Genomic DNA, 27211 nt, shown 5'->3' with positions numbered 1-27211 from the left:
CACATCCCTCATTCAGCCAGCCACAGCTTGCCAGCCCTGGGTGCTGCCTGTGCCCCTCAACATCTCCCTCATTCCTGAAGAGAGCAGCCCTGGAGCATCAGCTGCTCACCAGCATCTACCTTATTTACTATTTAAATAGCCCTGCAGAGAGAAAACTTTTTCCCACCCCCTTCCCTGGTGTGAACAAGTACTAATTGCTCAGACATGCAACGCACACGCAGAGCCACCATGTTGATATGATCGCAAAGGCGGGTAACGTCAGCATCCCAGAGACCCTCCTCCAACTCGGATTTGAGAGAAGAGGCTCAACAGTGCCGAGCAGGAGGTGCTGGAGGAGGCAGCCGGAGCCGCTCGCCAGGTAAGGGGCACTTCGACCCTCCGTTCCCAAAGCTGGCGGTCCTGCTCACTTTATTGCCATACGACAATGAAACGCAAGCGAAGTGAGGCGCTTCTCTTTCTCAGAGCCTGGGGACCAGTTGCCAAGTCTTTGATCTTCACCGGGGGGGTCGGTTGTTTGTTCACTTCCCTGCGGAGGAATTCTTGAAAGTATGGCTCAGGCAATAGCGATGGATGTAGCAACAGATGTAAACAGATGGGGTAATCCTTGCTTTGACTCTGAAGTGGATTTGCTTTCAGGGTACTTCTCTCCCCGCTTCCCTGAATAATCCTGAACTTTTCAGATTTACAGGTTTGTCTGTCCATCTGTGCCAAGTTTTGTGTGCTGCCACAGTTGTTTGCAGTGGAGATGGTCTTCATATTGAATGAGATCATAACCTAACCTTGCTTAGGGAGTTACTTTAATTGTGGGTTAAACCCCTTTAACCCTTAGTTTTGGAAATACTCCTTGAACTCTATTCCCCCCCTCCCCCCTTTCTTTTACTAGGGGACCCTGGGAATGGGGAGTAGCTGTGTCGGAAACTTCTTCATTATTTGTGACATCTCAGTCCATGAAGAGAGTCTGAACTCCGACACAAAGGAAGGCACTAATTAGACACTGCAACGCTTCTGCTCCAGCATGGAAAAGCAAGTGCTGCGCAAGTGAAACAACAGCCATCCCTCAAGTCCTTCGAGGGCTGCGAGTAGCTGACCAGGCACAAAGCTTCCTCTCTGCCTTCCCTGTTCCTGCCAGCTCTGAGGACTCTTGCTGCAGACAGTTGAACTGTAGCCACTTGACTTCCCCAGCAGAGAAAAGCCAAAGCTCACCAGGATGCTCTGAGAGAGAATTCCTTGACTTACATAGGGAGTTAGAATTCTCTTGTTTGCTTTGTTTATGGAGCCTTATGTGTCTTTCAATTATTTTTTTTTTCCCCCAATCACTCCAAAATCTAACTTCTCCAATGGTGGGGGACAGGAGAGGTAAGTTAGATGGTTCATGCTGCCTCACAACCCACTCTTTGGAAATAACCCAGTTCTAAATGAGATAGCAGTTGCTTCTCACAGAAAAAAAGGCTCTCCCTTCTGGGCTAGCAAGGCTTTCAATGACATCTGAGAGTGGTCTGTGACCAGCAGGCATGGGAAACAGCTCTCTTCGGGATGATCTGAACAGCACCTGCAGCAACACGGGCAACAGCTGCTACCTGGACAACAGCATGAAGTTCAACTTCACCTTCCAAGAGCAGGCAGCCGATTTCTACGTTGTCCTCCCCGTGATTTACTCTGCCATCTGTGCCGTTGGGCTCACGGGCAACACTGCTGTCATCTATGTAATCCTCAAGGCCCCCAAGATGAAGACCGTGACAAACATGTTCATCCTGAACCTTGCTATAGCTGATGACTTGTTCACACTTGTCTTGCCCATTAATATTGCTGAACACCTCCTCCACTACTGGCCCTTTGGAGAAGTCCTCTGCAAAGTCATCTTGTCCATAGACCACTACAATATCTTCTCCAGCATTTATTTCCTAACAGTGATGAGCATAGACAGGTATCTGGTAGTACTGGCTACAGTCAGGTCCAAGAGGATGCCACATCGTACATACCGAGCAGCCAGGATTGTCAGTTTGTGCATTTGGATCCTAGTCACCATCATAGTTCTCCCTTTCATCATCTTTGCCAACGTCTACATAGATGACCTGGAGATCAAGAGTTGTGGTCTCAATTTCCCCAAGCCCGAAAGATTTTGGTTCAAAGCCAGCAGGATCTATACCCTCATCCTTGGCTTTGCCATTCCCGTATCCACCATCTGCATCCTCTACACCATGATGCTCTACAAGCTAAGGAACATGCACTTGAACTCTAATGCTAAAGCCCTGGACAAAGCCAAGAAGAAAGTCACTATTATGGTCTTCATAGTCCTGGCTGTGTGTCTCTTCTGTTGGACCCCCTTCCACTTGGCCACCATCGTGGCTTTGACAACTGACTTGCCCCAGACCTCCATGGTCATTGGTATATCCTACTTCATCACCAGCCTCAGTTACGCCAATTCATGCTTGAATCCTTTCCTGTATGCTTTCCTGGACGACAGTTTTCGGAAAAGTTTCCGGAAGATGCTGGAATGCAGAACTTCTTGAACAGTGGGTTGGGGCTCACAGATCCCTTCCCTCCCACGGCTTTGCAGGGGGCGACTTTGCCAACTGAAGGGGTGGCTAACAGATGAGCAATGGTTTTTTTTCATTTACATGTAACATATGTGTGTGTTCATTATCATTCACATGGTTTGTCCAGCTTACTTGCAACTCTTGCATTTTCCCCTCTCTGCACCTCCCAGCTTCTCAAAGTTGCATTTTTATATTATTTTTAATTACACACTCTGAAGCATTAAGGACAGAAAACTTCCTTTTCAGAGGTGTTACTGCTACACAGTGGTCCTTTATTGCCATCTGCTGTACAGCACAGACAAGCTGGAGACCAGTTTTCAGATTAATGTAATGCTCAGTCCTTAATAGCTGTGTTGTTATTTGGAGGATTGTTTCATGGAGCAGAGCTAACGAGCACTTTCCATAAAATATCAATAAAATGGACAGAGGATGCAAGATGAGTATTTGGAAGAGAAAACAAACCATTTCTGTGTCCATGTGTGTGCATATGTGTGTTATGGCTCTGTTTTTGATTTTGAGGGATGTCTATTTTCCAACCCACCCCAAATTCCCTCTTTCCTGAGCTGCTCACACAAGTTAAACCAAAAAAGAAAGATTTGGGTCTCAAAAATAGCATTAAACAACACACCATACAAAGTCTATGGCAACCTTGGGAATTCGTGTTAGAAATTATTTTTAACTAATTGTTCCTGTTAAGTGTCAAATATATTTATTTAAGAGTGATTAGTGAAATAAACCTCATGGGGAAAAAAAAGAGACTGGTCCTTCTTTCACCAGGGAAAGCTACTTGTCCCATATCTTTCCTGTATATATATTGCATTTACTTAATATAAAATATAATACTGTAGATTTGTAACAAAATTAAGGTGTTTTGTAAGCCGCAAGAAAAACTCCAGCAAGCACTGCAGGTAACGTTCCTTCTTTAACAGGTAAATAGTAGAAGTACTTCAACAGCACCAGGACTTGAGAGGAAGATTCTGGAGATCAGAAACACCAAAAACATGTTGAAACCCCAACTTCCTTCTCCCAACAAGGGAACCTCTCCCTCACTGACAGACAGTGGGATGAGCACACCACCTCTTCCAGTCATGGAGAAGTCTCAACCCCACCATCCACCTGCCAAGTGACCAGGGCTTGTTGCCATGTTCAGTCCTTAATAGTGACCTACCACAGCCAGGACAGCACATGTGCCACAGCTCTGTTATTTTGGCTCCACATTAGCCACCAAAGCACCTTAGTAGAAGTGAGTAGAGTTTTTTTGGCCAAAGCAACACCAAAAACTAACTCCCCTCATCACCTCTACAAAAACCAAACTGCCCCCAGCCCTTGTCCTAGAGGGGGATGCCCAGCTGAGTGCAGCAGTAAGTGGTCTTGTATGGCTGCAGTAAGCGGGAGGTCTGTAAAAAGCTTATTCTCACACCCTTTAGCCCCATAGGGTATACATGTTACTGGTTTAAAGAAAGTTGCTCAGCTAAAATCATTCTCTCCAGCTTTCCCCAGATCCACAAGCACCAACCTGTGCTCTTATCTGTCCAAACTCCACCAGAAAAAGCACAGGACAGGTAAAACAAGAAGATGTGGCTAGAGACAGGACTAGAGACCAGCTATATTGCACATACCAAAGGCCATTCAGGAGACAAGTTACCTACAGCAGTCACCCAAGGTCTAGCCAGAAAATGAGGCTGGAGATAAAGCTGCACCAAGTTCCAGATCCATCCAGGAGACAGGGCTAGAAACAGGTCTGAGCTTAAATGGGCTCCTGGAGCAATGGGCAAAGGTGTGGGTGGAGATCCCAGCTGAGGCCACTCAGGGCAATTCAGCCCTATCAGTGCCCTCAGATCCCCAACACCAAAATTAACAACCTTCAATACATCATGATGGCAATTTCATTTTTCCCTTGTAGAAAACTGAGAGAGATTTGTGAACACAAGATCATTTGTGTTGCCTTCTCCATATTAAAGGTGTTAACTCTGGAAGAACAATGAAGGAGAACACATTCTTCCAGGTGAAACTTCTCCAGGAATTGTATTTTTCTTATACCAACTGCAACATTAACTTGCTGTAAAGATCAAGAGCTGAATCCCCAGTCTCAGCCAGCCTCATGAAGAACAGACCACAGAGGTGGGTCCTTAAGCCCACAGTCTTAAACCCCCAGACTTAGTGCCCACAGGGTGCCCTGAGCCAAGTTTCCTGGTTTCTCTCTATTTCTCATTAGCTGCACCTTGCAACTATCAGCAAACACAAGGATTTTTCAAAACCTGGCCCTGACAGTGTGTGTGTGTGTGTCGGCATGTGCAGGTGTGTGGGGTGATGCTTAGCAAACCCCAGCCACAAGAGGAGACTGGGAGGGATGTGCAGAAGAGACCAGAAGCACTTAGAAGGTGCTGATGGCCCTCAAGAGGTATCAAATGACTCAAAGAATTTGGAGAAGAGAAGGAAAACCTGACAGATGGAGGACTGGGGACCATAAGGGTGGCTGATTCTGGAACAAAAGTTGGGTGCTGTGGTCCTGACTGACCTTCGCAGGGAAGGAGGCGGGTGCCAGCAGCAGATGAGGGGGTGCAGAGGTGTTGTGTGACCCCTCGGAGCTGCCCAGGCAAGGCCAGGGAGCAGCGCCAGCCTTGCCGGTGAGCAATCGTGGGCACCCACTGCTTTAGCACGGTTGCCACCTGCTGGCAACAGGCTCCTCAGGTGGGGAAACCTCTCTGAGAGCAGAAAACTGGATCAGATGATGCCACCTCACGCACAAATTGCCTAGTTAGCTGCCATACCACTGCTCACTGGCACTAGGTCTGTAGCAAAGGCATTATATATTTCATTAGGTGGAAACCCTATTTCATTAGATGGAAAGAACCTTTCAAATTGAAGTCACCCACTTTCAGACCTGACAGTGTCATTGCTGGAGCTTTTCCCATTTAAATCAAATGTCAGAACTGTCACAGAATCAGAGGGGCTGAGGTTGCAGGCACCTCTGGAGAACGCCCAGACCAACCCCCCTGCTCAAGCAAGGTCACCTCCAGCATGTTGCCTGGGACCATGTCCACAAGGCTTTGGATGTCTCCAAGGATGGAGGTGCCACAACTTCTTTGGGCAGCCTGTTCCAGTACTTCACCACTCTCACAGTAAAAGTTTTTTCCTATGTTTAAATGGAATTTTCCATATTTCAGCTTGTGCCTCCTGTCCTGCCACCAGACACCACTGAGAAGTCTCCCTCTTCTCTGCAACCCTCACCAGGCATTTACAGACATTACTCAGACCCCCCGAGCCTTCTCTCCCTGAGGATGAGCAGCCCCATCTCTCAGCATCTCCTCTCACAACAGCGTCCTCCCTCCATCTGTGCTTTTCTCTATGTAAAATGCTCAAGACAGGAGTATCAGCTCTTTGCTCTCGTGGGGTGCAAGGCTACGAGGGGAGAAGGGGTTTGCACTGGCCAAGGTCTCCTCCTGGGCCTAGGAGGGGCTCTGGCTCCCATCAGTGCGCTGAGCTGGCCGGTGTGCCAGCCGGTGGAGCGTCCAGCGGGTTCCTGTGTTTCAGCCCAGCAGCACTAAGCGGCACTCTCTGCTTTCAGCTCAGCATCGCTGGATCTCCCGCAGAGCTGCTCAGCCTCACACGCAGGCTGGGGCCGTGCTTCTGCAGGGAAACCCGCAAACTCGGGCTCTCCATGCCCGGGCAGACCCTCTGAGCTCAGCACCCGAGGCCAGGCAGCTACGGCTGTGTGTGGGAGAGCAGAAACCACCTTCGAGGAGGCACTTGCCCACTCGTTGCACAAGTTTACCCCAGGGAAAACCCACACGCTGGCTCAGTCGTTTGAATCTCATCAGGCTGCTGGGGCTGGCTTGTTGCGGATTACACCAGCCCACATTATCCACATCTTGAAGACTGGAATCGGGGAAATAAATCCTCTTAACAATGCACCAAATAAATCCCCTTCTAAACCAAGCCTCCCTTCCAGGGTCTGCAGGGTTGCAGGAGGCTGAATCAGGGACTCGCACAGCTCCCTGCTGTCCTAACCCCCTTCCCAGCCGTCCATGCATCAAGTGGAGAAGTCAGCTCAGCCCCAAAGTTGGGGAAATTTCCTTCCGGGACAGTCCAGGATGTCTTAATGAGGGCAAAGGTGCCAGGTAATCTCACCACTCCCTGGTTACAGCAGGAGCTGAAGGATTTCCACTTGCTCCTGCCCACTGGAGCAGCACAGAGGAAGGCAGCAGGCTCCTGCCTGCCTCCTCTCCAGGAAGACATCGCCATCCCCGCTCCGGCTGCACCCACAAGGACAGACAGCCCTGAAGGACTCTGCTTCATCATCCTTGGGAGAGGGATAAGAAGCCATTTTCCACCCCAGAAACAGGAATTAGGGCTCATACAGGGCTCATATTCCCACCGCAGGCTTTAAACGCAGGCATCCGAGATAAGAGGCGAGGATCGGAAATTACTATTCCTTTTTAAGTCTTCGTGCTGCAGAAAGTAATAATGGTTGTTTCAATCAATTGTCCTCATCCGAGCTGTGCTGCAGCTTGTTCCCCTGTGAAGCCATAATCCCCCGGTAGTTACGCAGTCTCACACTGTCTCCTACTGCTTGGTCATGATTTCAGGTGAGAAAAGAAATAATATCCCAGTAAGGGATGAAGGCCTGGCTCTCAGAAGCATCTTTAGATGGGAAAAAAAATGAAAAGAGAGATCAAAAATGGATGAGCAAAAACTTGGAATATAGAAGATATGAAGCAGAAGAGTCTCTAGAGGATACTGTTAAAGCAATCCAAGAGACAGAATTTGTGCCTTTTCTGTACAGCCTGACTCATCTGTGACACTCGCCTTGTCACCTACGGGATGCTGGGAGCCCCTGGGTGTCATCGCAATTAGGGACGATCGGTGCTAACGTGCCACTGATGCTCCCACTGCAAACCCAAGGAAACGGTGACCCTCCGGCTTTAGTGCTAGTTCTGGGAGAAACGAGTCCACTTTGGTGCCTTCAGAGGGTCTCAGCACCTCAAAGTTTGACATTTCCCACCCAGCTGGTTTTGGGGTGATAAACCCTTGATCTAGGGCAGCTCGGAGGCCTCTAGAGGAGCTCACACTTGCTGTCATCATGGAGTGACAGGACACCAGGCACGCTCCAAAAAAAAAAAAGTATTTCCAAAGAAACCCCTCTTGAAAAGCCACATGCCACGTTGCCACATTTCTCTTCCCCCACCTCCCTTTTGCTGGAAGGGAGGAAGAGGAGCTAATTTCAAGGCAAACACCAAGAATAGTGACAGTAAATATTGCCAAGAGTTTCTCGTTGGCATTTATGTTTGGTAAGTGAAGACGCAGAGGGAAAGATCAAAGCTGTCTGAATAGCTTTTAATTACGAGCCTCAATTGCTCTATTTTCTCTCAGAAAAGTATTACAATTATCTAACAAAGCTCTTTGAGTGGAATTAGATACTAGCCCAACGCTTCGAGGGCTGTTTAGTGGCTATTTTCCCTTTTAAAAAAAAAAAATATTTGATGTCTAGATAAACAACAAGCACTCCCATAAGTGCCTACAGCCAAGTCTGGGGCTCACTGGATAAACAGAGAGAGGCTGGAAAGCTTTTCCCGGGAGGAGGGAGCAGCTCAGGCTGCACCGAAGGCTCTGCTAAAGCACCCCACCGCAACAGTGGGGGCTCTGGGTGCTGCCACCAGCATCCCACATGGGAAGGGGGACTTCCCAGCGAGGGGAAAATAAACTGTAGTTTGGGAGTAAGACCTTCAACAGCGAGGAACTGTCCCCGTTTTCAGTTTTCCTGAGATGTTATTTCTTTCTCTGTCTTCCACCAGGACTTCTGTACGTCTTCATCATCTCCCCTTGCCCCGCCGCGTTGCCTGCACAGCTCGTGCCTGAAGAATAAGACACCTTGGGAGTTTCTAAGGTTCAAACCATCCACTGGACAAAACTCAGTCAGGCAGCTGAATAAGGAAAGCAGAGAAATAAGGATTCAGTTTCATAAACTTAACCCTCAAATGAGATCAGAAGCTGCTAATTAATAAAGTCAGATTTCAACGCAATGAAAAACCTCCCCTGAGACTCAGCCTGCTGCTGCTGCTCAGTAGTGATGGAAATGCTACGGCTGTAATTACATTTCTCTTAGCTGTGCGCTGGAGACAGCAGGCTCCTCCATGCCGTGGGTCACTCTTGGCTGAGCTCCTTCCTTCCAGGCTGCCCAGGAGCTGGGGAGATGAGGCTGATAGCCACCATTTCACAGTGGACAGGGCAGGTCAGAGCCGGGCAGCTCATCGTACACCATCCTGGTGGATACCCCAAGGCAAAAGGGCTCAGTGGCGCTGCTGACACACGCTGAGCAGAAGACAGGCAGTTTTCCAGCTGAAGACATTCAAACTAAACGCCAGTGCAGATGCCAAAGCAAACTGCGGGGAGATCAGCCCTGGTTGGCTTTCCCTCCCAACCTCCGAGCTGCCGCAGGAATGCAGGGAGCAAGGATAAACACCAGCACCAGAGGTTGGGCTCATTTTCTGCTCTTTTACACTTAATCTCTGGAGGCAAGTGATTATCTCCAGGAATTTTCTCTGTGGTTAAGCAAAGTAAGATCAGTGCAAGGCTGAGATGAGGGAAAGTCCAAAATATGTGAACGAATGACCTGTGCACGCCAAGAAGTTGCTATTAATGCCTAACATTGAACAAACATTAAACAACCAAATCACAACACAGGATTTGTTTCACACAGAGGAACTCAAGCTGAAAAGCCATTAATCTTGGTTTCATATTGACTACATAACTTGTGTTTTTAGTCCCCGTCACTGAATGAATCAGCATGGCATGAGCTCTTTGGAGCACTCGCTGCACATGGCAGACTGAAAACAGACAGAGAAATCAATGTTTATAGAATGGACACAGCCAGTTCAAAATTTGCCTGGTCTCCTCTCTGTGGCCAGGAGAAAGGTGACCCAATGCAACCAAAAACGAGACTGTGGGAAGATGTTAATTGTCAGTGGTTTCCTTGGAAAAAATCAAGTTTCCTGCTTGTTTTTTTGCAGATTCATCCTTCACTTCACTATGCTGAAAATCTGCTGTTTGGCAGGGCTGGTGCTGCTCAGCTCTTGGCTCCAGCCCATCCTGCCTGGCTGCAGGCCCGGAGGGGAGGGAGGTGGTAGATGCTCTCTCTGACCACTGCAGGCAAGCAGGAGGACTCCATCCACACAGCAGCTACAACCCTTCATATACCAATAACATATACTGGAGGAAAAATACCTTTTTCTGCAAGAGTGGGCTGGTTGCATAGGTTACAAGACCTCCCAGTAATGCTTGGGCTCTGCAGGTGGGATTTCCCACCCAGCAGCTATATACTGCAAAAGGCACAAGGATTTTAGAGCAAAGCAGGAGCAAGAGGCAAGGACATGTATAACACCACGCTGTACGGACCCACAAATGATCCAACCTGCTCACTGCTCAGGAAGATCCCAAGTGAGGCCGCGTGGCAGCACAGAGTGATGGGGTTTGCTCCTGGAGGCCCTTCCAGCAGCGTAACCACGGGACGACCAAATTGCCAAGAATCTGAATGTGAGAGATGTTCTCCAAGGGGGGGGCTGAAGGTGATCCCATCTGGTGTTGGGTATTATTGTGCATTTTCTACCTCAGGAAGCATTTAGTGAGTTTTTGGGTTGCTGAAGTAGAAACCTTGTGTGTAGTAGGAGAGGCAGCAGGAGGCGGAAAGGGCTGTCCGTGTCCCCCAGCACTGCAGAGAGCCAGCATCACTCCTTTTCTGCAGACGGCTGGGATTTCACTGCATTAGAGAGAGAGAGAGAGCAAAGTCAGTTTACATGGTTGATTAGCATCATCGTTGCCAAGATACACAACCATGTTGCTCTGTTTATTGATTATTTCATCTGTCATGTAATTTATCCAGGCTTCAGGGTACTGAAAAAAGGAACAAAGGGAGTTTGTGAGCTGTGGGACTCTTTGATCTAAAGTGCACCCACCCCAAAAACAGTCCCTTTGCTTGGAAAAATCCTAAAAAATCCTTCTTTCAAAATGAGTGATGGCCTTAACACACCTGTTATCACACGTTTTGAGCAAAGGTGGTGCGTAGTCCCAGTCTAAATGGGCAAGAGGGCAGGTGCATGAGGTTACTGTGGGCCACTCAGAGCATCGGCTCAGTCGTGGCAAGGAGGGGCTACAGATCCAGTAACATCACATCCCCGTCCCAAAAAATCCCCATGGCATCCCACAGCATAAGCTCTATTTTCTTAGAGTCCATCTCTGTTCCTCATGCAGCAGCATGACTCTTGGGTTGTGGGCTGATGCTGAAGCCTCAGGTTCACCTTCCGTTTTCTCTCCCTTCTTCCAGCCTCACCACCTCACAAGCCTTTTCACCACCAATCTGAGACAGTTTTCCCTTCTGCAACCCTCCATCCCTCCCATCTCAGCTTCATGGTTCTCCTCAGCATAGGACAAGGCCAGGGAGCAAGAACTGGTCCTTCAGACAGCCCTGGGCAGGGTTTAAGAGGTGAAGATCAGGGATGTGAATTAGCAGCTGATTCTGCAAAGTCACAGCGATGAAGCTCTGCTGCCAGAGATTCACATGGAAACATGGTGTGAAGCCATGAATGCACAATCAGGGCTGCAGCTCAGGATCTGTCCAAAGGAGGTTCTCCCTGTTGAAGGAAGGAGAAATTTGCTTATGCATAAATAGCCACAAAAATAGCTGGAGGAAAGCACAGGGAAATGAGTGGGAAAGCAAACTGGAGGTTTTCTGGCAGAGCCTGCTTTGCTGCCAGTCTGAGAGTCCCTCCTCTGAGCAGATAGGAACCAGCTGCTTCTGGAGATCCTTTTCATTTAAACAAAGAGGCTCTAACTGTGGAGAGCACCCACCTTCCCTATAACACATTGCAGGGTGAGAGGCATCTCTCTCTGGGCGCACATTGTCCTACCCAGCAACGTTATCCCAGAGTAGCCAGAGATCAGAGCCCAGTCACAGCTCTTTAAGGAGTGAACAGATCTTCCTCTGGGGGCAAAAAAAAAAAAAAAATAAAGGAAAAAATAAGACATATTTACTATCTAACTCCTCATGAAAACACCTTGAAAAAATAGACATGGCAACTGCTCAGCATCAGGTAGTGCCTTCATCAGGGCAAGTCCCGAGCTGCAGAGCAACGGGCACCGCGTGGGGCAAATGCAGCTTTTGTCTTTCCGCTGTCGGGGTTTCCTCCACCTGCTAAAGTTGCCTCCAGCACTCTGCGGGGCAGAGGCGTTTGGCGTTCGGGGTGGGTGAAAGGCTTTGTGGCTCCTACGGGCAGTGGGCGTGAGGAGGGTGATTTCAGCTGAATACTCACCCAAAGCAGCTAACCTCAGCCTGACCTGTAGCTCGATACAGGATAACTCAGCACCTCCCTGGGTAAGTTCTTCCCATGGCATAAAACCATCCAAACCTCAGTGAAGGGGTAAATTCAGCACCTTATTTCTGCTTTTAGAAATTGTGATTCATGTTGTGGGAAAAGCTGTCAGCTGAGCAGCCTGGGCAGGGGGAGAGGAATGGAGCTGGGACACCAGCAGGGCAAAGCATCCTTCCAAAGCCAGAGATCTGCCCAGATGTGCCAGTGCCATGACCAAGGAGCATCCCAGGAGGGAGCTCAGCCCCCAGCTCATCCATCCCTCGGCCTTTCCAGCAGTTGTCTCCAGCCAGCAGCAGCAAGGAGAAGACTTAGCACATTAATAAATCCCATAATACTGAATAAAGCACTTTGGTTTATGGTTTTTCTATAAGAACTCACCCCTGGGTACTTATAATTAACTGAACTAGAAAAGAAGTATTTCAACTTTTTTCCCACCGGTTTTCTTTTTTTTTTTAAAAAAAGAAGAAAATCACCCTGCTAATTAAAAAAACCTCTCCTGATACTTATGTGCCTGTGTAGGAATATTGATCTCTGTGCAGAGAGAAGGCGCTTTCCTTATTGCACAGCTCAGGGGCTAATCCATCTTTCCCTACAGAATATTCCTTTGGCTTCATTTTCAGAGCAGTTCTGTAACTCAGTGTTCTCCATGACCACGCCTAACCCCGTAACTCCTGGGAGGTGTGGGGAGAGTATGTGGGAAGAGCTTGTTTTAGTCCTGCATCAGACTTCACCTCTAACAGCAGGCAGCTGGCGGCACCGCTGCCCTGCCCGCGCCTGGGAGCTGCCTGTTGCGAGACCCGGAGCAGCTGCAGAGGCTGGCAGGGTGCAGGCAGCTCGCCCTCATCTCCAACTGCCAATTTTCTAGCGTTTTCACATCTTCTGCTTCCAGGTTGCCTGCATAACAAAAGTTCCCACTGTACTGACCTCAGTAAAAACGGCTCGGATGCTTCAGCGTTATCGCACGCACTCAGCAGTGGGGTTCGCTGCAAAAAATAAGTCCACGTGCAGAGATACCGGCAGCGCTGGGGTTGAAACAATCCCCGCAGCTAAGTCTTTCAGACTCCACAGCATTCAAAGTACAGGGGGTTTTATTTTCCTTTATTAAAGCACACAAGTAGCCACCTAGGAAATTGTCATTTACATCGCAGTAATTGTGAAATCATACCAACACAACCATTTCAGACGAGAATTCGAGAGCCTGCGCTTCAGCCGACCACAAGCCTTTAATTCCATAGGCACAGTACAATAAAGCTTTTGCTTTCAGGTTTTTGTTGCTCCTCTTATAACAAACTCCACTGAGCATCAAACAGAATGCCTAAACACATTCACTGCAAGGGCCACGGGATTACCCAAAAGCTTAGGAAACACACATGTATTGAGTACTTGATTATGTAAGATTGTTGCAGCATAGTCATTATAACAAAATCCTTATTAAAAAAATGCCAAACACTGGTGTATTTTTTCAGAGGACACAGATCTATTTAAAAACCCAACCAAGAACTACAAAGGGAGGGTGGCTGTTCCTTAGCCAGCCACTAATGAATGCTCCCCGGCTCCCTGATGGCACTGCGAGAAAAGCCCGGCCGTGGGTTCCCAGCTTCACGCACAACCGTACCCAGCGCCCTGTCAGACCGTGCGACAGCTGATGGGCTGACAAGACTGTATCTACAAACACAACAACCCACCAAACTCATTTTTTTCAAGGGCATGGATGCAGCTTGCCAGCAGTGTGGTTCTCGGGAAGTTCTCCTCAGCATGCTTGGGGGCTGTATGAGATTTCCTGGTGAGTGCTTGGGGATAAACAGCCATTGCAAAGTGCTTGAAGTGCCCAGATTTCCCCCTCCCCTACATTATTCAGGGGAAGCGCTAATTGCAAAGATTGCTCTGGTATCCATCCAGATTCCAATCAAATGCTAATCAGCATAAAAATCCTCCCAGCTTGAGCAGTTTAGAAGGGATCTGGGTCCTGTATGTGGGACACTGGAATTGCATCTTTTTTTAAGCTCAACCATAAGGGAAACACTTTACATAGAAATATAACATTGGATTCTTTTATACAGCATATATAAAGAACATGACAGGATTAAAATATTGGCAAATCAATACATTAAAAATACAGACTCATAGACCAGAGCACAAGAAATATATTCACATGAAATCTGTACAGTCCAGACAACACTGCCAGTTCTGGCGGTGGAGTCGACCTCCCATCTCCAAATGAAGGTCATTGCTTTGCTTCCCCATCAGCACCACTGGCCACCACTGCCCAGATTTCCCCAGGCTGTTGTGTTACAGGGAGAATACAAGTCTGGTCTCCCCGCCAGCACGGCGGGCACTCAGTGGTTAAACTCTTCGGGAATGTTTTCGTTATCAAATGAAGTGATGGGGCAATTTCATTTTACACAAAGCTCTGGCCTACTAGGAGCAGAAAAAAAAAAAAATCAGTCTATGGGTGGCAGGAGGGGTGGTACCTCGGCAGCATTTCCCAAGAGCTCTCAGCATCATTTCATTAAAAAAAAACCCAAAAAACACCTTTTGTATGGTTTGTGGACCACTTCTCTCATGCAGAGCAGGTGGGACTGTTTTAGGCTGCCTCTCCTACCAGAAATGTCCATGTCTTCTGGAGCAGCTGCCATTCTGACTTCTCCGAAATGGCTTTCCCCAACACATAAATACATGTATACATAGGTCACTTCATTCCTCCCTCCTCTCGCAGAGGAAGATCCCCAAGGCATGCTTGGCAAGATGAAATCCTACGATAGAGCTGTACCTCTAGCACTAGAGAGATGTGTATGTACAGACACATTCTGTTCATTATTACAGTGGAAATACAAGGTTAAAAAAAGCAATAGCAGCATGTAAACAAGGATTTGTGTTCACTTCATCTTTTTTTCCCCCCTCCTCTTCTGAGCTGCATTCATCAGTTTTGACAGTCCCTTCTCACCACCCTGCTCCCCTCACGAGGTGGAGGGTTTACTGCAGACCTTGTCTGCAGGAGCTGATGTTGTCCTCCCCAGGCTCCTCGCCGCGGGGCACTTTGAATTTTCCTTTCCACCAGCTCCCTCCCCGCATCCTTCCCTTCGTGATGACTCATCCTGGAGATGATCTTGGGTTTTGCCTGATGGCTGCTGCCCACTTTGGCTTCAGCAAAGTCTAATTTCAGAGCGATGCCGCAGGAATAAAACCCGCACACGAGCGTCTGGTGAGCCACATGAGCATCTTAAACAACTCAGAGAGGAAAAAAGAAATGGAATAGTTTGCATTTTGTCTGTCTTCCAGCAGCAAAAGTGTAAGTCCTAGGAGCAATGCCTGTTTTAAGCCTTAATTCCTGAATTCTCAATAATGTTGCAAACCACCAGGGTTTTGCAGGAATCAAAGGGCTTATTTCAAACACGTTCCTTAGTGCAGGGCACACTGGAATTAAAAATGCATCAAATGGGCTCACTTTTTCCGCATGCTCTTGCAGTATCCTGTTTTCCCAACCCCCAAAATTGTTTCCTCGGTTTCTCACCTCTCAGAGTTTTGAGGTCCTGCTAAAGAGCCGTTATCTGAGTTAGCTCTGATGTGGGGGTGGTTGGACTCTGCTGGGCGACAGCCACCATGGGAATTTCCATGCCTAGTCAGGCCGGATTGTTAGTCCCCTCTGAGTTCTTGCAGGCATAAGCCACATCCTTGGCGATGCTGCACATCCTGTTGGACATCTGGAGCTCGGTCCTGAAGGCAGTGGGGAAGCAGAACTTCTTGAAGCACGCCTTGAAGTTCTCATCTAAGAAGGCGTAGAGCACAGGGTTCAGGCTGCTGTTGGCGTACCCCAGCGCGGTGCAGAAGCAGGAGATGGCCAACTCGAGCTCGCTTTCTGCCTTGGCACCCAAGCACTGGACCAGCACGAAAATCTGGATGGGAGTCCAGCAAATGATGAAGACTGCCACCACCACCAGGACCATTCGGGTGATGCGCCTCAGGTTTCGGTCCTTCTCCTTGGAGCCTGAGAGGACACGGACGTTCTTGAGTCGTCTGATCATGAGACTGTAGCAAATGGTGATGATCAACACGGGGATCATAAAGGAGAAGAGAAAGACACAGATACCAAATACTGGGTCCCAGTAATCCACGGGTGAAGGGAGTTTAATTAGACAATCAATTTCTGCAAGTGAAAAAATAGAAAGGAAAGGAAGATCAGCAAACCCGTATCAAGAAGAAAAGCATCTGCACATTCAGTTTAGCTTAGGCATGTTTAATACTGGAAAAGCAGTAGCAGTGATGCAGAGAGGCAAGGACAGAAAGGAAAGAGTTAAGATGGCTTTACAACAGAGACCTCGCCACACTGATGAAGCTGGAACCCTTCTCCAACGGCTCCCTAAGCCCATGGGCTCTCGGCCACCAGCACCTCCCACCCCTCGGATGCGTTTGTACTGACCGTTGTTTTCATTCTCTGCAGATCCCATCACCATTGCTGGGATGCCAAAGACAGAAGCCAGCGCCCAGATGCAGACATTCACCACTTTGGCCTTGTGGGGAGTGCGGATGTCTAGTGCTTTGATAGGGTGGCAGATAGCAATGTAGCGGTCCACGCTCATCATCGTCAGGGTGAAGGTGCTCGTGAACATGTTGTAGTAGTCTATGGAGATGGCAATCTTGCAGAGGACATTGCCAAAGGGCCAGAAGCCAAGGAACGTGTCTGTACCCTGGAAGGGTAAGGTCATCAGACACAAGGTATCAGCCAGAGCGAGGTTAAAGATGTAAATGTTGGTTGCTGTCTTCATCTTGGTGAATCTGAAATGCAGGAATGAACAATTATTAGAGCTCCCTCTGACCACGATGGGTAAGACACTGAAGTCTGCTGAAGAGGGCATTCTGCCACTTCAGGAGATGCTCTATTTTTCTTATGTAACAAGAGATAGAACACCACCCTTTCCTTTCTGCCTCCCACATGCGTATCGACACACAGCTCAACCCAGCTCCTACACCACCACAAACGGTGCCTTCACTATCAGTTTTAAGAGCAGAAGCTTATTCCCTTAGACTGCCAGGGAGGACCACGAAAGCCTGAGGCTGTCAACTCAGACTGTGCTTTTTCAAAAATGACTTCAGTAAGGCTAATCTAGGATTTCATCACATACGGCTTTATTATTACAAATATTGGTGAGAGCTTTACCTGGTAAGCTGATTTGACAGGTCCAGGGGTAAGTTGATTAGCCATTTTGTGTGGGCACAAAGACTATGGCTAATGTGAGCAAACAAATCAGAATGGGCAAGATGGCCAGGCCCAGCCAGTGGCAGCTAAAAACCAGTGAGGAATGAGGTTTATAGCAGAAATCAAAATATCACAACGGATCTTTCTAGAGAAAGGAGTAGTTTGTGGATAAAGTCATGAGTCAGCTCTACTTCAGAGGGGTATTGTCATTTAGAAATGTAACATAGATATTACTTTTATCGCATGAATGGACTGCCCCAAAGGACGACTGACCTTGCTCTAATGGTAATCACGTCCTTTTTACACATGGGAAATGATGCAAAGAAAGATGTGATCACCTACCGAGGATACCTGCAGAGTCTGCAGAAACGGAAACTCAACAATGACTCCGTGACCAAATCTAACATTTCAGCTCCAAGATGTTCCTCTCGTGGGCAAAATAAGGGCTCAGATAGATATAATTTTAAAACTACAACTCATCTACCATCTACTATACTAATGGCCTTTGCAGAGATATTGCCAGAAATGGCAGACAATGATGGGTGTTATTAACAGAGGGCAAGTTCATCCGAGGGCAACACTTAAACCCATAAACTACTGCACTATTTTCAGTTGGATGTGTGCTGGAATATTATGGGGTCTGATTTGACCTAAAAAGCTCTTTTTGTCAAATTGATTCAGAACAGCAAACCCACAACTGCACTCCTCAGTGCTATACCCTCCCCTGATGATCCAAACTTCAGCTCTTGATAGATTATCTGAACACTTGGAGGAACATTATCACCGCCACGCTCTGAACTCTGCTGAGACACAGGGTGACAGAGGCAGGTTTGCCAGAACAACAGCCAGGGGATCCACAGTCCAGGACAAAGTCTACCTTTTTACCCCTCTTAGAGCTCTAAGGTGTGCTTGTATTACAAGTCAAATGTTTGAAAGTGATTTCAGAAAGCAAGAACAAACAATCTTACGCTTGATTCTGAAGGCCAAGGAAAGCTTTTGGAGGTGGATGTTGATGGAAACACTTGAGGTCCTCGTGTAAGTTTGAGTTAGGCTGCTCTTGGCCCAGAAATCACAGCAGCCAAGCCAGACAGCGGGTTCTTAGAAAGCCAGCCCAGATCAGATAAACTTATATAACCAAAAGCAGTAGAGGAAAAATACCAGTCTCTTTCCTCCTGTGACAGGATGAACAAGCAAAACACTGCAAATCCAACACAACCAGGCAGCCAGGGCTTTAAAGCTTTGGGGCTTCCTAAGCAGAATTACACAGAAATAGGCAGACTCCAGTGCTGTGAACCCCAGAGCAGCAGCGTCTCAGGGTGGGTGAATTTTGCTTTTCAGTCTGAACCCTTGCAGTTGGCATAAACAAGGCGATGCACACAGGGAGCACGAGATGGGTCTGGGGATGGATTCAGACACTTTCCCCTCTAGGTCAGCAGCAGGGGAATTAAAATATGAAATCACTGTTCTTATCAACCCACACAAAAATAAGTATTGTCAGTTCAGCCTTCAGGAAATTATTCAGTCACCTGAGCCTGCGTAAGCAAAGGTCTCCTGGGAGCTGTAGTCTTCCTCTGCATACCACAGACCTGGCTGGGCTTGCTCAAGCTTCCCAAAGGTCAAGGTTGTTCCAGTCCATCCTTCAAGTAGGACTGGACCTGGAGCCAACTCATCAACATGCCTCTAACCCTGCCTGCTTTTACTGATGTTATAACTGGAGGGAATAACAATTGCGGTTTCGAACAACGATGAGCAACTTTACTGTAAAACAGAAAAAAATTAAAGGTTGCTTGGTTGGTTTTTTTATTGACCAGTGGGAGAAACAAGCAGCAATCCACCCACCTCTACACCTATCCAGCATCCATGGGGGACAACACTGACTCTCTAACACACCCCTGTCCCCACCACAGTGAGAAGTTGGGGCATCTCAGCTAACCCTGAGCTTGGAGTGTGCTGACAGCAAACCTCCAGCTCCCTCCTGCACCCCTCCAACCCAGGAGACCCCACTGGCCCCTCTCCTCCCAGACACTGCTCAGCAAGAATTCAGAGTCCTGGCCTTGCAAAATCCACTCTCCCTCGACACACAGATCCCTCTCTGCTGCCTCTTTCCTCACCACCTCCTCGAGGTAATGGCAGAGCTGCCTTTGCTCTCTCCCTCTGACACGGGGACATACTGGCCCACCACTTACCTCCTTCAACCCACCTTCAAGTGGATTTTAAGGCTGATCTTGTGCTCTTGAAAAGTGGGGAAATTAATTTACACCTAATTAATTACTTCTAGCTCCACTTTCTCTGCATGCTGAGAGCCAACAGCCATTACCCCAACCAACTAATGTTCCCAAACATTTCCAGAATGTTCAGTACAAACAAAAAATCAATTAATCACTTCTCTGTGGATTAACCTCTTTTTCTTTTCCTCTGGGAACTGAGAGTGTTCTCTTTCTTAATCTGCACAAAAGGGACAAATTAAACTCTCGTCTGTTCGGAGGCACCTAATGTCCCCCCACAGCCCAGCTCCAGTGCTGATAAGCCTGTGGCCTCCACGGAGGACATTAGCTCCCCACTGAGCCACTTTCTTGCACTCAGCCACAGAGGTAATTTCCTAATGGAGCATCTCCCACAGGGCAGTTCTGAGCTCTCCATCCAGCTCCACCTTTGTCACAAAAGTAATTGCTTCGCTCTGCTCTTCTGTTCTCCCAGCTGCTGAAGCCTAAGAGCAAAAACGTCTGGGTATCATCTCAGCACTTGGTTTCCCCCTCCTTTTTGCTAAGAGGTCCTCAAGCAGTGTTACCTGGAACAAAGCTGTGCTTCAGCGAGGGGAACCCACAGTTTGGGAGAGGAGGAGCTGGGTAGGAAACAGCTCTTCCACATGCTGCATCCTGAGGTCCTGTTTTTCACAGGGATGGATTCTGTGCCTGGCTGAGCCTCAGGGTGAGCCGCAAACCTGTTGTTTCAGCATCACTCTGTCCTTCCCACACAGTCACTGGGAGGCTGCAGGTCAGCGAGCAGCTCTGGATGCCCCAGAGCTAAGGACCAGCCAGCTGCAGCAAACCAACAACCCAAAATGGGGCTGCAGCCAGGTGGGGCAGAGGGACCAGAGCAAAGCCTTCAGCCCTGGGGAGCCAGGAGCATTATCTCCAGGAGATCTCTGCCTCTTGGAGCCGCTTGATTTTGGTATTCATAGCTCCAGCTAATCAGGATGCAGACAGTGTTGTTCACCTTGAGCAGCTCCCTCCATTCCCACCCCACACCCTGGCATCAGCAACAGCCTTTGCTGCCCTCCCCGGACACACTCAGGGAAGCAAAACAGAACAGAAAAGGCTCAAGGAGGATTTTTGCTGAGCTGCCTCCACCCTCTGAGGAGGGAAATCAGCACCAGTTCAGTGACATCTCTGGTCCCAACCAGCTCTTTGCCCACAGGCTGCATGAAGCTGATATTTGATCTGGCACGTAGCATCGTGATTTGTGTCCTCCCAGCTACACACCCACACCGTGTTCCCCATGTCCCTGCCACTCTGATCACCTTTTCAGATCCCACTCATCCTGAAATTACCCAATTCAAGCCAGTTTATTCTTAGTACCTCAACAGGCCACAAAAAAAAATATTTAAGAAGGACAACTTTAAATCACTTTAGACTATGAAGCTAGACACTAAAGCAAAAGCAGCCAGCAACGCCGGCACGTAAAAGCCTATTAATTACCTGGCAGGATGGTGACTGACTAGCAGGGGTTAAGGAGTCTGCCGCCAGCCAGGGTAAGCAGCAATGCTTTGGGACAGATTATTTTCTCGCCCTTTGAGCCTTGCTGCAGTGACTGGGTGACACTGGTGCCCTCCCTCCTCAAGGTGCTCTCTGGGGACCAGCACAGGACAGGGACATTGCATGGCCCCCGATCGCTGCCATGCCAAGGGCAGGAGCTGTGTGGCTGCTGCTGCAAAAGCCTCTGCAACTCACCCAGGGGCTCACGGGGATGCTCATGTAACCCCAAGCAGGCACATGGCCACCAGGAACGGTGCTTTGGTCTAAGGAGGGTGTTTGCCAGCATCCGTCCTGCAGCAAGATACTCTCAGCCCTGTTCACATGCTGGATCTGCCTCTGCTGAGCTGCTTGTGTCCTAAACGCTGCTGGGAATTTCCCAGTCCCTGAAAAGCACTGGGAAGCAAGTCCCACATTAAACATCACAGAATTACTGCTGCACATGGGTAATTCCTCATCCAGGGGAAACCAAGAGCCCTCCAGCACACACTGAAGTCACAGGAGCTGTGTTAGCAGGCACCACACACAGCTGCTATGAGCCACGTGGCTGAGCCCAGCTCATCTGGGCTCATGGGGGCCTGGAAACTGGGTCTCCCTCCTGCTCACCTTGTCATCCTCCCCCAATCACTCTCCACAGCACAGAGCCCTCGGCATGGGTTTCCCTTCTCTACAGATTGCAACAATTGTCTTTTGTTTTTTCCTGAAAAAAAAAAAAAAAAAGGCTAATCTGGAGAGAGCTGAGGTCTCAGGTGGCCCCACTGGTGTCCACACCACATTAAACACTCACTTTCAAGTCCAAGACACACAGCTGGTCGAAATAACAGGTGGCACAGCCATCCCCAGTGCAGGCACCTCCCCATCACATCTCTCCTCCTAAAGCTTCACCTGGAAGCAGCAAATGGAGGTGTAGGGGCCTGACAGCCCTAATCTGCCTAAACAGCTGCTTAAAATGCTCTGAAACAAGTGTTCTTCAATAGGGAGAGCTGGGCATCCCCAGTACTTTGCTGGGCTTCCAACAGAGAGCTGCCGTGGCAAAGGAAGTACCTTAGAAACGAGGCATCACTCCCACGGGGGCCTGATCCGGGCGAGCAGAGCTGGCTCTGAGGAAGGGAGTCCTCCAGATCATCGCTGCTGAGCATCGTAGCAGCATGATGGAGCTGGGGACAACCCAGGACTCCCTGGAGCAGAAGCTGCCCGTTGTCCCTGGTCCCTTCCCTGGCACACTGGTGGTGGCTTGGGGGTCTGTCACACCCCGTGCAGCACCGCTTGGGTCAGCATCACCTCCAGCCCCATGGGTCATCCACCCCCAGCACCACTGCAAGAACAGTACATCTCCCTTCCCCTTTGCTTTTTTTCCTAAAAAAGAAAGCTCTGAGGCATCCAGCCTTGCAGCACTCAGTCAAGAGGGACCTCAGCAGCCTGGCTTCCCCCTCTCCCCCAAAATCCTCTCTGCCTCGTGCTGCTCAACTGCTTGTTTCCCGTTCATTAAAAAGCAGTACAGGAAATATATGCAGAAGAGAGCAAGCAGCAGAAGGAGGGAGGGGAGGCATTATCTCCACAGTGAGCCAGCAGAACAAAGCCCCAGACAAGGCAGGTTTCCACAATAGGCCCTTTACTGTCCAGGAAATCGTGTTCCTGACCAGAGCCCTTCTCAGTCTTATCCAATTAGTGCTGCTCAGCATTAGAAGGGAATTGATAGTCACATGATGACTGTCTCTATAAATTAATCATTCCAAATGTTAAATCGCTGCAAGTATAATAGAGATGTAGGCTGAGTTCTACAAGAGAGGGGAAAACCCAGAGGAGGCTTTGAATTTGTATTTTTGTGTGAAATACCAGAAGATTTTAAACTTTTCCCTCGGTGCTGCAAAAAACTTATTCAAGAGGAACAAAAAAACAAGCCTTCCTGATGCCTCCAATTTCCTCGAGTGCTGATATTAGAGTCTTTGTATTTCTCCCTCAAAAAACAGGAAACAATTACTGTTCTTTTTGTGGAAGATAATACACTGGATTCTTATAGATTGTGTAGCGTGCTGAAGTCTGGTTATCCCTGGTGAAATATAAGCATGGAAAGAAAAAAAACAGGCTTTGCAGAGTGCTCCATACCCACAGGTGATAGGGGCGCAGCACAAGGGGTTTGCCAGTCTTTTTTCCATTAACAGAAGGATACAACATTAAGAGTCCCAAAACCCCATATTGACTTACCAGCAACCAACTTTCAACCTACTGAAAAAAAGATGCTATTTAAGGTATGAAGTCCAGAAGCATCAATGCTCCTGTCTGGCAAAAAAAACCCCCCGTGCTCACGAAGTCATCAACATCCTCCTTGCATGGCCACTGATTTGGCAGCTCTGCACAAATCTGCATACATGATCAGGGTCAAGAGTTTGAGATGTTGAGTCCGGCTTATCACCACACCTGCTGCTGACCTTAACAGAGAGCGTAAGAAGAGAAAAATCCTGGGCAGAGATAACCAAAAGTTGTAGCTCCTCACTAGACCGAGTCATTTCCCTGGGTATAACAGTGTTAATCCCAGCTCAGTACTGAGCTCCCAGGAGACACCGATGGGGAGAACCAGGGGGAAACAGCAGCTTCTTCTACATGTGCTCCAGTTCAGTTGTATCTTCCCCAGCACACATTATTCAAGGAGCCCCTCTAGGCTCACATAGAAGTTTTTTTTATAAAACACAGGTGAATACCCAAAAAGGAGTACCCAGATAATTAAAACTTCTGATGGCTTTTTTGTATATACAGGGGTTTCTGGATAAAGGGGAAATGGAAAAAATGGAAAAGGCCTGAGGGAGATGAGAGTGACACCTGCCTTCAGTTTTCAATTGCTTAAAACCGGAGGACATAAAAAAAAGTTAAGTTCCAGGGGAAATTCCAGCGCTAAACCCCACTTTTTTTTCCTTGGGTCCCATTTATCCAGCTGGAAGGTCTCAAAGCCAGAAAGGAGGGGAACAGGAGCCACCATTTTAAAAGCGTGGCCCTGCGTAGCCACAGCACACATCCACCCTGACCGGGATGCTGGTTGGGGACACTGATATTCATGGTGATACCCTGGCCACAGCCCTGGGCAGGGCCAGCCAGGTCCTGCTGTCCACATACGCGACTTTTTCAGACAGGGAGCAGGTTTCTGCCAAGTCTTCTCCTTCCGACACGTCTAAGGTTCATGCATGGGGCATGGACTCCCTTTCCCTGCCTGCACACAGGCTCAGTCATTCCCCAGGAGCTGGATTGCCGTGGGACAGAGACTTCTCACTCGCAGAGACTCACTACCCACCACGCTTACACGCACCCACAAACACCGTGTCTACTCGAATCATTGCTACTACACTGAACAGCAGCACGAGCTCTCCAAACGTTGCACTGCAAACCTCCTCCCTCCACACTCCCCAGGGCTAACGTGATCCCCTCTCCCTGCCATAAACTCAGCAGGAAGAGCACGGACAGGCGGCCTGATGAACAGCCACGTCACTTCACCCTTGTAGCAGAGATTTAGCCGCTGTTCACCGGCCTGTGATACCAAAGACTTAATTTTGCAGCATCTCCCCCAGCCGAGTTGTGTGTATTTTAGGGAAAGATGCTGTAGAAGCAGCAGGGCTCCCGGCAGGAGCAAGACTTAGTCCCATCGGTGCCTGAATACCTACTAAATATTTTCATTCTCTGCTGGAGGAGAAAACAAACTCACCCCGTCTTTTCTTTACTGGCAGCATCCACCTGCACCAGGAATCTGCTCCAAGCTGTGTATAAAATGGAAGCTCACTCCTTAATATACAGGGTACAGACATCAGAAGGGGGTTGCTGGCGTTTGACACAGAATCACAGCCCTAACAGAGGTATAAACTTATTTTGTACTTACAGGGGGGAACGGGGTTTCTGATTCCAGGAAACAGGGGGGTTGGAACCCCAGCAGAGTCAGACAGGGACACTTAAAATGCCAGCAATGTGCAGGGAGGCTGGAGAGTGCTGCTCCATGCTCTGTCCCCCTGCTCTCCCAACTTCAGCGTGAGGAGACAGAGAAGTTGCCCCCATCTCTGCAGCATCCTCTCACATCTTATTCATGCTTATAGCTTCCAAAGACTTGGAAGAGCTATATTTGTGATCTTTTCCCCTGAAAAGCAAGACTAAGCCTCCCAGCAGGCCCTTTCCCTTGCAGCTAGGTTCAGCTTTGGAAAGCACCAGCTCCCAGGTGGAGCAGCACCTGCAGCCACAGCTGGGGTGCTGGACACAAAGGAGGGAGAGGTCCTGCTAAAACTCAGGCACACCCTGGCAGCAGGATGCTCCCCCCACATTGCCCTCCCCAGGGACATCCAGCTCCCTGCCCTGCACTTTGCCAAAAGCGCCCCATTTTTTTGAGCAGATCTGATCGCTCTGTTCCATTCTCTGGGTTAAACTTTAGGAGGCACCAGAGGGCAGCTGAAAGCTGGTGGGAACCTTCATCCCAGCCTGGGAAGGGAGAAAAACAAATAAAACCCAAACAATAAAACGAATGCCACACAGTCACCTCTATAGCACGTCGCAATGAGCGGGGAAGCGCCTGCCTGCTTCACCCGCAGCAGGGATTTGGGTTTTTTTGGGGGGGGTGGGGGGGTGGGGTGGAGTGTCTGTCCCCTCACAGCCCCCCAGAGACTCCCTGGCGTGCTGCCTGCGTGTCCTACCTGACGATCACATACATGACGGAGCAGTTGCCCACCAGCCCCACAATGCACACAATGGAGTAGACAACCACAATGGTGATCTTGATGCTGAGCGGCAGGAAGCTGTCCCCCGTGCCGTTGTTGAACCAGTTACTGGGGAGAAAGCTCAGGTTCAGCATGGAGGAGTCGTTCAGCAGCTTTCTCAGGTCAGGGTCTTCCAAAATATGGGCAGGGAAGAGCGGGTCCATCCTGAAACACCAGCCTGCGCCAAGGACCTGGGGCACCAGAGAGACAGTTTTAAGATGCGCTGATCTATCGGGGAGCGCGGGACCGCAGCAAAGCATGTGCGTGAGAAACGCTGGGGGAGAAGGAGGATTTATTGCCGAGGAGAGCACAGCCCCCCCCCCCCCCCCCCCCCCAACCTCCCCAAGAGCATTTTAAAGGGGATGTAACCCTGAGAGCTTGGTGCATCCTGAGCACACAGGGAGCTCACGCATATCTCCACACCGCCAGCGCAGGGGACATGCGGGCTGCAAATCCCTCCCAAGCCTCGGATGCTTCTACCTGCCGGGTTGGTGAGACCCCCCATGCGGCTTTGTGCCCCCCAAATCCCCCCCATCCACCCTCCCGAGCCCTCCGACACGCGTCGCAGCCTCCCACTGGGGCTGGGGGCTTGTCCCACCGCTGAGGCACGACCCCCCCATCCCCCGGCCCCTACCTCGATAAAACGGCAAGAAAAAGCCCAAAGTTGAAAAGAAACCCCCGCTGGCTGCTTACCTGGGGGGCGGGTTTCACCTCTAGCCCGGCTCCCTGCCCCGCGGCCGCATCCAGACACCCCCGGGCTGGGGAGAGGGGACGGGGGGGGGGACGACGACGACGACACCAAAGCCGGGCTGGGGGCACGGCCGGAGGCTCCGCTTCGGATGCGGGGGGGTTGGTAAGGGGCTGCTCCTCGCAGGCAGGGATGCTGCCAGCGCAGGGGGCTGCACCCCGGAGCCCACGTTTTTAACGAAAAGGGAGGGATGGGGAAGAGGGAGGGAGGGAGGGAGGGAGGGAAGACGGACGGCGGCTGGGCAGAGCCAGCCCCGGCTGCTTGGCTTCTCCCACTGCGTAAGAGAAAAGCGGGGGGGGGAAGGAGGAAAAAAAAAAAATAACCAAACGCACCAAACGGAAAGCGAGCCCACACCTGCGAGCCCAAGGGCAGCGGCCTCCCCCCGCTCCCGCAGGCGCCCCGAGCTGCCGGCGGCCCCCCCCGCGTCCCACCCCCGGGGCGGGGAGGGGGGGTCCAGCACCGCCCATCTACACACCCCCCCCCCCCCCCCCAACCATGCCGCAGCCCCCCCAGGTGCGGAGGGGACCCGCAGCCTACCTGGGGTGGGCTTCCACCCACCCGGAGGAACTGGGAAGGGGCGGGGGGGGGCACTGGGGAGACGGGGCTTCGGGAAGCAAATTCCTCCCTCCTCTGCAATTGTGCAACCTGAAGGCTGTGCTAGCGCAGGAGAAGCAGAATGGGGAATTTGACCTAGAAACTGGCAAAAAATGCAAGGAGGATTGAGAACTGGGGGGGGGGAGAAAATTATTATTTAGCATTCTTCTAGTAGCATTCACTAAAGGTCATTATTGTAACCCAAAACATCCTGCACTTAGGATCAGAGTAGCACATTTATTTCAAGAAGCTGCAGTGATAAATTCATTACCTTTGCGTGGAGTGATCTATGCAGAC

At 49.6% G+C, this 27211-nt stretch overlaps 2 protein-coding genes across 3 annotated transcripts; one reads left to right on the top strand and one right to left on the bottom strand.

The window, feature by feature from the left end:
• Positions 1–1511: 1511 nt before the first annotated feature.
• On the top strand, positions 1512–2510 carry NPBWR2 (neuropeptides B and W receptor 2). The gene has a single exon (XM_074888510.1). It carries the CDS (start codon positions 1512–1514, stop codon positions 2508–2510), a length of 999 nt encoding a protein of 332 aa, XP_074744611.1.
• A 10462-nt stretch (positions 2511–12972) lies between these two features.
• On the bottom strand, positions 12973–26653 carry OPRL1 (opioid related nociceptin receptor 1). 2 transcript variants are annotated; one of them, XM_074888470.1, is made up of 4 exons: positions 26266–26653; positions 25525–25763; positions 16320–16675; positions 12973–16046 (listed from the first exon to the last, which is right to left on the bottom strand). In XM_074888470.1, the coding sequence occupies exons 2-4, from the start codon at positions 25734–25736 to the stop codon at positions 15523–15525; spliced, it is 1092 nt and encodes a 363-aa protein (XP_074744571.1). In that variant the 5' UTR covers positions 25737–25763; positions 26266–26653; the 3' UTR covers positions 12973–15522. The 2 variants fall into 2 exon arrangements, with proteins under 2 accessions (XP_074744571.1, XP_074744570.1); XM_074888469.1 differs by having other exon boundaries at positions 25510–25763; positions 26266–26649.
• Positions 26654–27211: the final 558 nt, after the last annotated feature.

Source organism: Strix uralensis, chromosome 18 (genome assembly GCF_047716275.1).
Source record: "Strix uralensis isolate ZFMK-TIS-50842 chromosome 18, bStrUra1, whole genome shotgun sequence".
NCBI classification, from domain to species: Eukaryota; Metazoa; Chordata; class Aves; order Strigiformes; family Strigidae; genus Strix; species Strix uralensis.
Note: the sequence above shows the minus strand (reverse complement) of the source record. Positions and strands in the feature narration are given on the sequence as shown.

Coding starts and splice junctions, on each gene's coding strand:
- NPBWR2 (XM_074888510.1), top strand. CDS start 1,512: ATGGGAAACAGCTCTCTTCGGGATGATCTGAACAGCACCTGCAGCAAC.
- OPRL1 (XM_074888469.1), bottom strand. CDS start 25,736: ATGGACCCGCTCTTCCCTGCCCATATTTTGGAAGACCCTGACCTGAGA. Junction 16,676..25,509: donor GTCATGTATGTGATCGTCAG/GTAGGACACGCA, acceptor CCTGCATTTCAG/ATTCACCAAGATGAAGACAG. Junction 16,047..16,319: donor TGCAGAGAATGAAAACAACG/GTCAGTACAAAC, acceptor TTTCACTTGCAG/AAATTGATTGTCTAATTAAA.